The 14,852-nt window shown below is 33.7% G+C and overlaps 3 protein-coding genes across 3 annotated transcripts; 1 reads left to right on the forward strand and 2 right to left on the reverse strand.

Annotated features, from left to right (window-relative positions):
- Positions 1-1,550: 1,550 nt before the first annotated feature.
- On the reverse strand, positions 1,551-2,544 carry LOC103494880 (uncharacterized). Its single transcript, XM_008456262.1, has 2 exons — positions 1,892-2,544; positions 1,551-1,797 (listed from the first exon to the last, which is right to left on the reverse strand). The coding sequence occupies exons 1-2, from the start codon at positions 2,542-2,544 to the stop codon at positions 1,551-1,553; spliced, it is 900 nt and encodes a 299-aa protein (XP_008454484.1).
- Positions 2,545-3,304: 760 nt separating this feature from the next.
- On the forward strand, positions 3,305-7,926 carry LOC103494543 (protein farnesyltransferase/geranylgeranyltransferase type-1 subunit alpha). Its single transcript, XM_008455763.3, has 5 exons — positions 3,305-3,795; positions 5,058-5,167; positions 6,108-6,228; positions 6,336-6,431; positions 7,214-7,926. The coding sequence occupies exons 1-5, from the start codon at positions 3,571-3,573 to the stop codon at positions 7,637-7,639; spliced, it is 978 nt and encodes a 325-aa protein (XP_008453985.1). The 5' UTR covers positions 3,305-3,570; the 3' UTR covers positions 7,640-7,926.
- A 745-nt stretch (positions 7,927-8,671) lies between these two features.
- Positions 8,672-14,241, reverse strand: LOC103494544 (endonuclease III homolog 1, chloroplastic-like). Its single transcript, XM_008455764.3, has 11 exons — positions 13,907-14,241; positions 13,674-13,804; positions 13,262-13,325; positions 13,056-13,139; positions 12,746-12,864; positions 12,086-12,152; positions 11,043-11,134; positions 10,727-10,864; positions 10,530-10,634; positions 10,178-10,261; positions 8,672-9,109 (listed from the first exon to the last, which is right to left on the reverse strand). Exons 1-11 carry the CDS (start codon positions 14,037-14,039, stop codon positions 8,966-8,968), a joined length of 1,161 nt encoding a protein of 386 aa, XP_008453986.1. The 5' UTR covers positions 14,040-14,241; the 3' UTR covers positions 8,672-8,965.
- Between the last annotated feature and the right edge of the window lie 611 nt (positions 14,242-14,852).

Consider the following 14,852-nt stretch of genomic DNA (forward strand, 5'->3'; position numbering starts at 1 on the left):
CACTAATACAACAATAAAATAAAATAGACACAAATAATAGAGTGTGATGCTAATATGTCAATAATAATATTGATATAAAATTATATAATAATATCAATTTTTTTTCAAAAAAAAGACAAAATTGATATATATTTGTTATTAATTTGAAAAAAGTTTAATTAATTATTAAAATATGTGAGTTACTTAATATTTCAATAAATGGAATAAGAATGAAGGTAATTAAATCTTAACGATAATAACATTTAATTTAATTTTTCCACCCACTAAAATATAGTGCATTGATAGACTAACAATTTTGCTATTTTATCATTAATATATATATATATATATAATAATAATAATAATAATAATAATAATAATAATTTACATCATAATAGACTAAGTTATGAAAAATAAAAGGAAAAAGAAAATTGACCAAAGTATTCGATACTTCTATTGAAAAAGATCGTGAAAACTAAGATTAAGAGAGAATTTTTAATAAACACAATTTTTAAATAAGGTTTTAATTTTAATAAAAAGAATTATGTTTTCAAGTAGGGTTATGAAAATCGTGATTTGATTTTCAATAATCATTTTAAATGTAAAATTTGTAACAAAAATAATTTTCTAATTTTATATTGAATTTTGAAAATAATCCTAAAGATATACCATACAAATTATAGACTAAAGAATGAATCGATAGCACTTAGATATCAAATATTTTTTCACATAATTCTATTATGAAGTTATTCACTAAAGATTGTAGTTTGTTTTGTTTAGTTGTTTGGTTCTCGCCTAACGTGTTCGCCTCTATGATCCCCCATTGTTGGTGGAGGTGCATAAAACATCCTGGACTTCCACAAACAATGGAACCCTTACAATGCTACTAAAAGCTTTAATTTTTTTTTATGGCCTAAAATTCCACCCACAACTAGATATTTTTTTTTTACTCTCTTTAAAAAATCTTAAATTTAATACATTTTAAGGATAAATTAAACATGGGATCTCCTTACTAAGTTGTTTTAGTTTAATAACAGTTGCATTATATTGCAAGTGAATTTGAATGTTATTGTTGCAAATCAATATATTTATCTGTGTACCTTCGTTTTCTCCAAATTTGTTAAATTTAATATAAGGTAGAAACGAAATTAAATTGAATGTTGAGATTTTTTTTTACAATTATATTTTGAATGATTTGAATATAATAGAGGGCATGTGAGTTATTTTAAAGCAAATTTAAAAAAAAAATAAAAATGGGGTAAAACACATATGGTGAACATCGTGGAATTTATTAACAGAGATGATTTCTCTGCAGTGTAGTCATCAAAAAAAATAATTAACAAATTCTAACATTTTGTTAAAAAATTAACCGAATTTTAATATAACACCAAAGTTCAAAGATTAAAATTGACATTTTAAAAAAATATAAACACCAAAATAGAATAATATTCCATTTCTAAGAATCGAAATATGATTTAAACTACAAAGTAATTATTATTATTTCTTACATATAATTTTTAGAATTGAAAACTAAAGAGTTAGTGGGAACAATCAAGATGTTTTAATTTGACTCATTGATTGAGACCCTTCAAGTGTTGCGGTAAACATGCTTCCACCTCCGCCAAAAATTCAGGCTCGACAGTGGTGATATCATGAATACTCGATCTCTTACGCTTATGTTTCGATAACTTATCTAGATGAAGAAAGTACTTCTGGGCATGACTAGCCACTTGCTTGTGTGTTTTGGTAATCACCACGTGGTCTGCAATTTTTTTCCATTCAGCTTTGCCTAAAAGTTGCATCCCTGCCAGAAATAATCTGCAATAATATGTATGTATAGTTAATAACTTCATACAATCGATAGTCAAATGAAAGATGAGTTGCATATATTATATTTGTGTTATATACGTACCTGTGCTCCTTTAAGCTCCAATAGTTTCTGATGTTGTTATTTTTTATGTTCAATGAGTTGTGCGACGATGGTGGTCGTGGTGGTAATGATGACAAATTTGTGGTTGACGAAGACATTGTTGGAACACGTGGCCTCATTTTAACGATGTCAGAAAGCAAACCAGTATATTCAGTGGAGTCAGCAAATTGATCGTTATTATGAGTTGTTGAAATAGAGGAAGGAGAGTAAAAATGTGATGTTTGGGGATTAGGATAGGGAGAATGCCGATTGTTAAATGTCATGGAATCCAAGCTTTTCGATGATGTTTTGGTGGAGCTGGAATTGACAACGTCGGAAAGAAAACCATTATGTCCAATAGAATCATTGAATGAGTCTTTATTATGCGTCGTTGAAAGAATGGAAGGAGAACATGTCAAAGAATCAGAAAAAAGAAAAGCATCATCCATGTTGCTATAGTTAGAGTTGGGATCAACAGATTGAGAAGAGGAAGGATGATAGTATCGTGGAGTTTCAAAGTTATCATTGGCATCAATAAATGGGGTGGAAGAAGAAGGGTAACATTGTGTAGTTTTCAAGTTACGCTTGTGATTATGATTCCCTTCATTATTTGTCCAATCACCTGATTCAATGGAAGAAAACAACTGTCGCGACATCTCATGATCATTTATAGTCGACGTCAACGTTGGTGCTGAATTTTGATCAAAATTATGTAAAGACGTTGGAGTTGAAGAAGAATGAAGAAAAAGCAAGTTGTTCTTATTTTCTTGCATCGTGGAAACACCCTCTTGAATATATTTGAGATATTTTTTGAATCCAAATGCTATGGTAGGAAGGTAATTTATAAGGAATTACAAAACCTATGTTCAGTGGGAAAAGTTTTAGAATCCTTGGAGAAGTAGGAGAATAAGCGACAAAAATTAACTTGTGGGAGGAAATATTATAACATCCTTTTCCAATTCCTAATAACATATATACTTTCAAAATGTGATTATTTAATATAAACAATATTTATGTATAATTATTTTACATCATATTCTTTTTTCATACGTTGATTTGTGAATTTTCAAGTTCTATTTTTTCACCTCACATGTTTAAAAGAAAATTCTTAAACTACATTAATTCAATTATTGTCAACATCAACCCCATCTTTATCAAAAGAAAAATATTAGACTACCATGCAACTCTAATTTCTTTATTCTAAAAGGATATTTTTAATTATTTTGTTGAATTCTAAAATAGGTGTATCAACCTACACATAACTCAACGAGTTAAGATAAGTATTTTATAGACTAAAAAGTCAACAATTTAATCTTTTCTTTTCGACATGTTAAACTCGAACATAAGAAATTAATGTTAAACGGGTATATTATTTAAGGATAGGAATAGTGATATCATACCCTAACAAGCCCTAATCGTCTATTAAAAGTATATGGAAAGGAATATCCCTAAGCTTTGTATTTGTTTGGTGTATATAGAGAAGTAGAAGAATCATTAGTCGTTTCTTTGTAGTATCGTACGCCGTACGGTCTCGGAGGGTTGAACTACAATGGGAAGTGGAAGCAGAATCTTTCTTACTCATGGAACTGTACACGATCCCTAATTACCTTCCACTCAAACTCTGATTCTTCATCTTTCCTCAACTTTTCTGGTTTCGATTGCGTGTTTTCCGAGCAATATCGATGGATTTCGATGATAGTTTACCGATCAGCGAGCGACCGGAGTGGTACGACGTGACTCCGCTTCCGCAGGACGATGGTCCGAATCCGATTGTGGCGATCGCCTACAAAGAAGACTTCTCTCAGCTCATGAGTTATTTCCGAGCTGTTTATCGAGCAGATGAGCGTTCTCCTCGTTCTCTCCACCTCACTGCTGAAGCCATTGCTATGAATCCTGGCAATTACACTGTAATTTCTTTTACCCTCTTTTTTATTTTTTTATTTGATGGCTGTTTGGATTTATGTTTGGAGTTGGACAAGGACTGGAGTGGATGAGAGTGACTGATGATCTGGTTCATTTGGGGTGGGGCAACTTCTAAAATTCCAATTTGATGTTTCCTTGACTTGAACTAGTTTTGAGTTGAACTAGTTATTGCAATATTGATCATGTTTACTACGACTAATGTGTGTTCTTCCCATGCTTTTTAACCTTGAGGCCTTGGTTGGAATGTTTTTTTTTCTTAGGAGAATCGAAGATTGTGTATTTTGGTCTTTTATGTGTCGTTACTTGTTTATTTGAAAGGATTTTTTACTATTGTTTGGCTAGTTTAGAGAGATTCAAAGAGGCGAACCATCCCAATTTTTTTGCCATTTCCCAAAGCCAATGATTTTTACGGGAAAACCTTCCAATTTGCCAAAAGACCAGTTAAGCTAGAATTTGTTAAAGGAGAGAACAAATGTTTGCACCAAGTTAAAGCTTGAATAAAACCAACTCATTGATCCTTTCCAAAGAGCGGAATTTGTTGTTGGATATTTGGTTGTTTCTTCGGTCCATAGGAGGTATAAAAGCTCTAACAAGCTGTAACCAGAGAAACTCCGTCTCATCACGTTGAAACGTTTTTCTCCCCTCGGATTTGATTTATCAGAAGTTGACTTTGTAGTGTATAAGATGAGTTTGAGTTCCCGAGGGACTTAGCTTTTGGATGATATCTAGTACTAATTCTACCTTTTGAACTAATATTTTTAGTTACTTTATCTATTTTTCTTAGATAGGATATAATTTCATTGATGATATGAAATGTTACAGAAAAAAAAAAAAAAAAAAGAAAGAAAGAAAAGAAAAAGAAAACCGTCCTGTGAAGTTACAAAAAGTTTTCTCCAGTTTGATATGAGAATATTAATACTATGGTTGCAAAAAAGTGAAAATCTTACACCAATAAGAAGCCATAAAGATGGATGTATCCAATAATTCTTCTGGGCTTCTTTCTTTGTCATGGAAAATCCTTTGATGTGAAATAATTATTACGTATTAGTAGTGCAGCACTTGTCAATTCAGCCTTATGAACTAAATTCAAACTTCAATTTGTTTCATTAAAAGCCTGTAGACTTTTTAATTCAATCTAAATACAGATCATTCTTAAAACCTACGCTTGTTGTAATGAGCTTTTTATATAAGGTGGTTCATTTAATTTTACCTTTGTAAGTGGGTAACTGTTCTTTCTTCTTTGTAGGTCTGGCATTTCAGGCGTTTGATACTCGAGGCTCTTAATGTTGATTTACATGATGAACTAAATTTCCTTGACAACATTGCTGAGTCTAACACCAAAAACTATCAGATATGGTCAGCCCAATGTTTGAATTAATGAGTTTGAAGTTTTTCTTTTCTTTTCAAAATTTTTATCTTTTGGTTGATATTAGAGACATGTCTATAATAAAGAACAAACTGTCTTTTTACTGTTTATTCAAATTTAGTTTATGAAAGAACTGTAGCTTTTTCCTTATGTTAAGTTATCACTTATCAGTTTACCATCAAAACAAATTTAATATTTGAGCTGTGGCAGATTGGTGGGGGAGGTGCTATTCTGTGGGGTTTGTGGACGTTTGGTGAAAGAAAGAATAGACTCTTTAGGGGAGAGAGATTTTCATCCCGTGATGTTTGGTCCCTTGTTAGATTCTCAGTTTTCCTTTGGGCATCAGTGTTTAGACATTTTTGTAACCATACACTAGGTGTCATTTTACATGATTGAAGCCCCTTTAATGGGCTGTTTGGAAGAGGGATGAGTCTGTATTGTATGTAATTTAAAATCCACGTTTGGATTGAGTCTTTGGACTCGATTTGTAATACTAAATTCATCTTGTTCCAACAATTTTCAACCCAATCGTCTTTTCTACTTTTTAACGCTTCACGATCCCATCTCTGTTCTGTTCACGATTCCTCGAGCATCCCAACACCCTTTATTTCCCACTAATCTAATTAAATTCCAGCTTTCCAAACAGCTTCTAGTGTAGTTGGTTCCCTTTTTGTGGGCTTCTCATATTTTGTATGAGTGGCAGTGGCAATGAACAGTAACCAAGAGGAGGGACTATCATTATGGATAAGTTCTTTGTGGAAAAGCAGAAGTTAGGGTAGACTGCTGAGAAAGCTTGGAAAGTTTTTACCCTCTTGACGGGTGGTCAAGATTTTCAAATGTCCATCTGATTACATTTATGATCTACTTGTTCTTTTCATCCTCTCTTCCGTCAGAATAGGCCTGCATGAATCTTTGTGAATATCTTTGCAGGCATCATAGGAGATGGGTTGCTCAGAAACTGGGAACCAATGCGGCAAACAAAGAGCTTGAATTCACCAGAAAGATTATCTCCCTTGATTCCAAAAATTATCATGCTTGGTCTCATAGACAGGTTTGATCTCCAATCTACTACATTTTATTATCGTATTTCAATCTATGCAATGTAATTTTTTTTCCCATCCAGACTTTAGTGACATGGTTTATTTAATTATAATGCAGTGGGTTCTTCAGGCTCTGGGTGGATGGGAAGGTGAACTTGACTATTGTCACGAGCTTCTAAAGGAAGATGTTTTTAATAATTCTGCATGGAATCAGGTTAGCACATGCTTTATATCTGCTCCTTGATCCTTGAGTTTAATCCAAATAGCTGGAAAAGGAAGTATTTTTTGATGTGGAGGCGGTTCATTAGGAATAAGTGCAGAGTTGGGTGGTTAAAAATATAGTGTTTTCGGCATAAGATGCAGATAAATTTGTTAAAGTTGGGCAGTTCAAATTTCCAAAAATAGTGACTTAGGCAGAATTCTTTTTCTTTTTCTTTTTAATATTTATTTAGGAAACAACAACCTTTTCATTGAATGGTGAAATCACTTTATTTATTATTTTTATTTAAAAAAAAAATCGAGCTTTCATTGAGCAAAGTAAAAGGCGTTAGCTTGCTCCAAGATCTAAGAGAAAAAAAAAGTCAACAAAAAGATGTTAACTCATGCTTCACATTATTGTAGAGGCGACTGTATCTTTCAATCCTTCTAAAAAAGGGACAGACACATATTTCAAGAAACAAATTTATCTGGAGCAACAGAGAAACCCTGGTGTCAATGGATTCACTGTCTTGTTTCTACTAAAAATTTTATGAGTGAGATATTGAATGGAGGAGTCAGGGCTATAACTAAAATCTTTCCGTTGAGCATGAAATTACTTTATTCTTTTCATCCTCTAGTTTTGGTAAGTATCTTGAATTCTTTCTGACATGAGTGACATCTAATTTCTGTCCGACACATAATTTTCTTTCATAAGAAATCTTAAATAACGATATACCTCAAGTTAATCACTCTCAGAGTATTAATTTAATCCTTCTTGCACTTTTATGTTTGTGGTAGAGATACTTTGTCATAACCAGATCTCCCTTACTGGGTGGCCTACAAGCCATGAGAGAATCTGAAGTGAATTATACTGTTGAAGCCATTCTTGCTCATCCTGAAAATGAGAGTTCTTGGAGATATCTGCGTGGACTTTACGCCGGTGACACACAGTCATGGATTATTGCTTCTCAAGTTTCTTCGGTCTGTTTGAAAGTTTTGAAGAGTAAAATTAACTTTTTGTTTGCTTTGAGCACCCTGTTGGATCTTCTCTCCCATGGTTTCCCGTCAACCCAAGAGTTCAGAGATGCTGTTGATGCTTTGAGGGTACCAGACGACAATCAAACAGATTCCAACCTAGCCAAAACTGTATGTTTAATCTTGGAACGTGTTGATCCAATCCGAGTTAACTATTGGCTCTGGCAGAAGAGCAAGCTCCCGCAGTAAAAAGTTCAATTCATCAGCTTATTTTGGCCATCCTTGAGGTTCATTTTAATGTTCACTGTTGAGAGTTGGATTCAACATCCACAGTTCTTGGTGACCAAATCTTGAGAATAGTACTTTGCCACTAAAGATAACTCTCTAATTCAACGTGATTGACAAAAGAATTAAAAAAGAAAAGAAAAAACTCTTTTGCTAGATGAAGGCACTGTCTATTTCGCTTGTATACTGAAAAACAGGTAATATCAAACCAAGTTTTGTACATTCAATATCTTTATAATTCTTTCGCTATTTGTACTTGTGTACAATATGCAGCTATATACCTCGAGAATGATTAACTTAATATTATTATCAGGTATGATATATTTGATATTTTATTTTTGTATGGATAAATTATGATTTTTTTTCTCAGACAGGTTTATTTATATGTGGCATTGCAAAAATAGGTAAGAAAATTAAAAAACATGACGATTTCAATCAAGAATGGTCTTCTCAGCTCAACTCTATCAACTAGAGCATCTAGTCAACAAAATGACCTGCCACAGGCCATAGAGGTTCAAAGTTATAACCTTAAAAGATGTTGTAAATGCTTAGTAGCAATGCCAACGGTAGTTCAGACTCTTCCATTACTACTATTGTTGGGGAGGGCTGTCCAGGTGCCCTGAGGATTGAAAGCGAAGGAGCAGCATCGGCCTACTGAACTCGGACCTAACTAAGCATGTGTTTTGCTATAGTATTATATTAGTTACAGATAGGTACAGAAAACACACTTCATTAACAAACTATGCAATATTACCCTAGCTTAGCTAGGACACCCCTCTAGTCTAGAGCACTAACTTAAACATTGAAGCTTTTGTTTAAACATATTATGACACTTTGTGAGAATAAATTTGGAACATAAGAATATACGAGTAACCTGTGTTGGTAAAAGATTTTTTTGTTTAGTATTCATATCAAAATTGATAACAAAGATTCTCCTTTTCTTTTCTGTACAACAAAAGTCTATAAATTAGGGGTGGCATTGCATCATAAGAAGAATTAGTCAATAATAATGATGATGAATTATCGTATAATGTATAAAACATGTACCAAGAGCATCAATACATTATAACATCAATAACAAGTTTCGTTCTACACAACATTGGCCAATTGAAATCCTTCAATATCCACCTATCTATCTATCAACACTTGGCGATAGAAACCATAATGGAAGCTCTAAATCTGTAAACCATTATGGTGTCAAAAAAGAGAAAAAAAAAAAAGAGATAGAAGATCAAAAACTTGGGGGGAATTGTATGACTAGTAAATATATTCATTCATACAGAAAGATGATCACAACTTTTTGGTAGAACTTGAACCCTTTAACTTGGGAGATGGGCTTGAAGACTCCTTGAATGCAGATGGGCATAGGTCACTAACACTGCAATTTCCACATTTGGGTCTAAGGGGAGTGCAAATAGTCTGTCCAAATCCAACCTGTTTCACATGCCAACAATGATTAAAGAAAATAATTGAAGAAAAAATCAATAAATGGAGATGTAATAAGAAATTACAGGGGAGAATGTTTCTTAAACCTAGAATCCACAACCCAACAAACTTCAGATCACACGAAGCAAAAGAGCAGAAGTCACCAACTCACTAATTGCTTAAAAAAAGTAGAGGTGAAGCCCAAAAATGAAGAACATTAACAAAAAACAATTGAACTTTGTCAATTTGAATTATACTTTTACAGTATAAAACTTGAGAATGATCGATGGATATTGAAGAACATTAACAAAAAAAATTGAACTGCACTCCTAATGATATGATCAATGAGTTCCTCCTCAATTTGACTTGTGGGTAGAAGGGTCACTTTTTATGGTTTGATGGGATGTTCGTGTGATCGTGAACTTCTGGGCGTGAGTGGAAAAGTAGGTCTTTTAGAGGGGTGGTTAAACACCTCAGTGAGGATTTGATCTCTCGTTTGCTTTCATGTTCTTTTGTGGGCTTTGGTTTCAAAGGACTTTTGTAACTATTCTATAGTAGCTATTTTGCATAGTCAGAGTCCTTTCCTGCAGAGGAATGTGACTTTTTTTCTATGCTCGTGTATTCTTTTATTCTTTCCAACGAAAGTTGTTTTAAAAAAAATGCATGGGTAGAGCATATTTCTCCCAGACCACTAGTTTATATGGCAGATGATTAGAGCAAGTACAAACCCTTACTTTACCAAAGTTAGTATAACTCATAAAATTAATAATATATATCTGCAATTTTTACTTGGAAATCATTTTCTTAAGGGTTCTTTGGACTAAAAGCAGCATAAATCATTGCAAATAGCAATAAGAAAATAGACTCAATTTGTAGATGCAGTAGGGTGTTTTCCCAAGGGGTAAACAACCTACACCGCGTGTGAATATACAGATATACGAACACAATTATGAGTAAGAGTATTGCTGCCTATGGGTAAAATATATGGTACAGTACGTTTACAAGGAAACAATGCCATCAAATTCATCGTATCATGGTACCCAGGGCAGCAACTATTTGTAAAAGAACATTACATACCAGAAGAGGATTAATTGGAACCCATTCTTCTTTTGGCAGCCACAGTTCTAATCCTACTCGAGTTTCTTCAGGAGTTGATGTTTTCTAGGAAGGGAAAAAAGAAAGCAAATTATAGCAATGACATGTTTTGGAAACAAACGATGATAATTGCCGCAATGAGTTGAATCTATTGAATGAAAAAACTTAAAAAGAGGAATAGTTTGATTCACTTGAGGGAGTCCACTTGACTTGCTAACAATTTTAGCAACAGAGAAAAATTTTGAAGTTAGGAAAAGGATGATATTCAAATCTCAAGTCAGAATCTACTCATGTTAGTAAACAAGTGGAGTCGCATTCCACACTCTACAGTTACCTGTTTTGAGCCTTTCCCAGACACCCACCCAAGCCGATTGCAAATGCGATGCACATGAGTGTCTACACATATCCCCTGAACATCGTTCCAAGCCATAATCATGATCTAAATGTCACATATGAAATATGATGAGTCATTGAAGCATACCCATTACCCGGAAAATTCCTTCTTTTCTAAGAAAACACAATCTATCATACCAAATGTGCAATCTTAGGGCCTATCCCAGGTAGCAGAAGTAGCTCCTCCAATGATCTAGGTATGTCCCCACCATACTTCATAAGACATATTTTTGCAATCTTCTTCAAATTCTTAGCCTTTGTGGAATAAAATCCAACCTGCAAGATGGATAACAAAAAAACTCTAAATTATTGGCAGAAAGTGGAACATTCGTTGAGAAAAGTGAAAAACAGAACAACCATACAAATATAAATGCTATTTTTCAGATATTTCTATTCACGTGATTCAACGAGAAAACTTATGTGCCCTGGCTCAATAATTTCCAAAAACAAATACCGGGTAAATCAAACTTTTAATGGTTTCTTCATCAGCTTTGTCCATGGCTTCAGCAGTAAGAAGACCACTTTCTTGGAGACGCAATGCTGCTCCTGCACTCCTGAAAGTTCTTTTGTCAATTGAAGAAAATATTAGAAAATACATGGGAGAGCTTAATATCTTTGGGTTTGGGAAATAACAAGTAATTTTGACATTCTTATTTTATTATCATGATTCATGAAGATAAAACTTATATATCGGAGCCTGATGTTTCTCCTTGATAGACTTTCCTGCCCCCAAGCAGACTTACACATGCCAAGAGTAGACAGATTGAGGATTCAAATTTTACTGTCAGTGATGGTGGTGCAAAGGTAGTTTGACAACTCACGCAGGATTTGATGGCAGGGTGACATTTTTAGGCACTGAGAAAGCACCATCATATGAAATAAAAAATATAGTCCCTAACAGAAGATTTAAGGGTTAAACAGGTCTCTGAGTAAAACATCAAATCCTATCACAAACTATCAAGGATAGTAACAGCTACTCTGAAAACAGGAAAGGCAGTCTTTGTCTTTGACTCTTTGGTAATTTCTGGAAGGGAAAATTACAAATTGGCAGGTTTACAGTCAGTGAGTTATGATCTCATGAATGACATCCAGAAAGGCCGATTGCTGGATGAACAATTGAGAGTGAAGCACAAAAACTGTGGGGCACAACGGAAGAATCATGAAAGCATAAGAAGGAAAGTTCAAAAAGATAAGAGCGTGGGCATTTGGTAACTGACAAAAGGGGAAACCACCTGAAATGGAGGATAAAATCATGGTTGTAGTTACAGGAGTGATGTTGGTATTGGCCAAGGAGTGAACCTCTCGAAATGGTGAAATGGTAAAAAACCACCAGATATTCAGAGAGTGAAGGAAAATTCATCCTCTTAAAAATTTTGTTTACTCGTTGCTTGAAAGACCAAGTAATCAACAATCATATGGATTTTCAGAAACAGTCCAGGAAAGTGTGTTAAATTAAAATACTCAATCAACCAATGATTTCATAGTACAAGAACTTGCCATGAGTCACGTGGTCTTTGGTTTGGCTTGAGAGAAGAGAAGATGCCAAGACAGCGAATCTTCTTTCCTAATAAAAATAAAGTAAATGAAAAGTTATTGGTTTAAAAATGCTGTAGATATCAAATACAATTATGTAAAGAGCAATGAGTCTTCTGTTATCAGTATATAGTGACCGCAAGGCCATATAAAAAAAAAAAAAGAAAGAAAGAAAAAGAACGTGCATTGTAATACTAAAGCACCTAGCTAACTCCTTCGTGCCCCTGTTAAATCTGGGATGAAATCTGGCCAGATCCACCATAATCTCTATCATTCAAAAGGTATTTACTTCTAAAGAACAACAGGCTACTGATTGGTAATAAGAGCGTTATCATGTCATCTTCACATCTGATTATTGATATATTCATAGATTTCATGGTACATCAAAAAAAAAAAAAAAAAAAAAGTTCGTGCCAGAGAACATTCATTTTGGTATTTAGGATAACTTGAAAGATTTACTTTGGCACCAAGCGAAGAAAGATAGGAAACAAAAGGTTAAAAAGTAACCATCCATTGTGGCTCTAAAAATTTTAAGTTCAAATTTGAGACGATAATAGATCTTGAAAAGAAGTATACAACTATGCTAAGTAAAACTGGGGAGTCCATTCAAAATATGGAATCTACCTTGGGAGGAAGAGTACTACCAGCTCGTCCACATCCCATGGTATCTACTGGAGCTTCTTCAGAGGACCTCATTTCCCGAATTCCTTTAAGAACTTTTTCCCAATTCTCAGGTGGTTTACCTATACCATAATTCATTGTTTTTCTTAGGAAACTTATCTAATAATTACGTTAAATACTTATCTAACCTGACATTAACTAGTAAAAATTCTGGGGGGAATGTACTCTCTTAATCAGAGACATGCCACATTAAATCTCTTCTAAATGCATACACAGCATAAATTCCCCTGGAGAAAAAAAAATTAGCACTCACCTCGTCCTGCATTGCCTTTATGTGTAGTTGGAGTAGAACCTTCAATTCCGTTGAGAAGAAGATCTGGAGGAGGCTTTGACTCCCCTGCAGTGCCAATTCATAAAAAACGATGTCAGATGGAAGGGTTCTCATAATTTGGATGCATTGGTCATCCAGTAGAAATGCTAAATTCATACAAGCAAAAGTGCTACTAAGGTAAGAATTACTTGATCCAGGGGAATCCTTTGTTCTTTTGAATGCAAAATCTTCAATATTAGGAGGACAGGAGCGCTGCACAGTGAAAAGATAAGAAGTTCTACTAATTAACTTTCGCCATTGTAAGACTTTTATCTATAGAGGATTTATAATCTAATCAAACAAGTTTCTAGAATACAATGCTGGCAAGGCTATGAATGTTTATGAGCTTATATAGCATTAACTGAATGCTTCAATTAAGTTATGAGTGAAACAGGGAGCGACACACAGAGAGTAAAAACCCAAAACCCAAGAAAAACAATATGCGTGTATAGTCTTAACAAAGGTAACCACAATAAAAACGACCATCTAAAGCTAAAAAGGCCCACTTTCCAGGATAGAGATATATCTGGAAGATGAAAAGAAAAATGGTGAAGGTCTTACTTTAGTGTCGATTTTAGGTTCAACTTCAAACCCACTATCTTGACTTTCTGCAATCTTTTTCACTCTTCTCCTCACAAATACCCGAGTTTCAGGCTCAGAAACGCCATTGGAGGACTTAACACTCGAAATTCCTAAAATCAGTGAAAACCCAGTTAAGAAATACCCTTAAGATTAACATCGACGGAAGAATTAAACGGAAAATGAAACATGATCGAGTAGAAGAGTTTAAGGACCCGGGTTAGGAGGGACTTCGTTCGAACTTGTTGGCAAGGAGGACGAACTTCCTTTCGACATGGCGCTGCATGTAATTCTTCGAGCAAATGTGATTGAAAGCGCCGGTATTCGAATAGGACAAGCAAAAAACATGGTAATGGGTCGAAGTAGAACAATCCAATCTAAAAAGGGTCCATTTTTCCACGCTCAAGTTCCAAAATTTTGCTTTTTGGAAACCGTTGATCAAGATGGGTACTTGGCTCTCTGTCTTCTTTCTTTGATATCACCAATTACTTGATGAAGATGAAACTTGAATTGCATCAATTTTTTTAAATTCATAATCATGTGATAGTTGTTATGACGTTCTAATGGAAGGAATTACGTGGAAATAAGTACAACCAGAGAATAGAATGTTTGAAAGGAAGATCTTTTTTTTCAATTGTTCGACTAGTTGGGGAGAATCCAACCATTGATCCATCTATCTTATCAATTAAAGTAAGTTTAAATAGACAAAAATAATTACTAATGTGTAACTAATAATGTGGGTTTGTAGATTCACTTTATTATTTGGATCAAAGTATTCTTTTTTCTTTCTTGATTGGCTGATATGACATATTCTAATATTTTTCATTAAAAATTATGTAATTCTATAGTGATTATATAGTTCAATATTTAATAAGAAGTGAGAAGATTCAACTAAGAGTTGTAAGTAAAAAGAGATTAATTTAAATGATAAAATTGCTAGAAGCTTTCATGAATAGCAAAATAATTGTACTATTTTGCTATATTCTAAAGGCAATACTCATACAAATTCAAGTTCAAAAAAATAGTTTAGAAATAGTTTCCAAATAAAACCAAAACAATATTTTTGACTTTCAAGTATTCATTTTAGAACGAGAAGACCAATCTAAAAAAATATAATTCTAACAAAATCAAAGCTAAACCATGCCGTTAACCATATACATA

Source organism: Cucumis melo, chromosome 7 (assembly GCF_025177605.1).
Source record: "Cucumis melo cultivar AY chromosome 7, USDA_Cmelo_AY_1.0, whole genome shotgun sequence".
Classification (NCBI taxonomy): Eukaryota; Viridiplantae; Streptophyta; class Magnoliopsida; order Cucurbitales; family Cucurbitaceae; genus Cucumis; species Cucumis melo.

Excerpts from the sequence above, each read along its gene's own strand:
- LOC103494880 (XM_008456262.1), bottom strand. The coding sequence starts at position 2,544 with ATGTCGCGACAGTTGTTTTCTTCCATTGAATCAGGTGATTGGACAAAT. Across the intron at positions 1,798-1,891 it reads TGGAGCTTAAAGGAGCACAG|ATTATTTCTGGCAGGGATGC; the intron begins GTACGTATATAA and ends ATATTATTGCAG.
- LOC103494543 (XM_008455763.3), top strand. The coding sequence starts at position 3,571 with ATGGATTTCGATGATAGTTTACCGATCAGCGAGCGACCGGAGTGGTAC. Across the intron at positions 5,168-6,107 it reads ACCAAAAACTATCAGATATG|GCATCATAGGAGATGGGTTG; the intron begins GTCAGCCCAATG and ends ATATCTTTGCAG. Across the intron at positions 6,229-6,335 it reads ATGCTTGGTCTCATAGACAG|TGGGTTCTTCAGGCTCTGGG; the intron begins GTTTGATCTCCA and ends ATTATAATGCAG.
- LOC103494544 (XM_008455764.3), bottom strand. The coding sequence starts at position 14,039 with ATGTTTTTTGCTTGTCCTATTCGAATACCGGCGCTTTCAATCACATTT. Across the intron at positions 11,135-12,085 it reads CAAAGACCACGTGACTCATG|GAGCAGCATTGCGTCTCCAA; the intron begins GCAAGTTCTTGT and ends TCAGGAGTGCAG. Across the intron at positions 10,865-11,042 it reads TTAAAAGTTTGATTTACCCG|GTTGGATTTTATTCCACAAA; the intron begins GTATTTGTTTTT and ends TCCATCTTGCAG.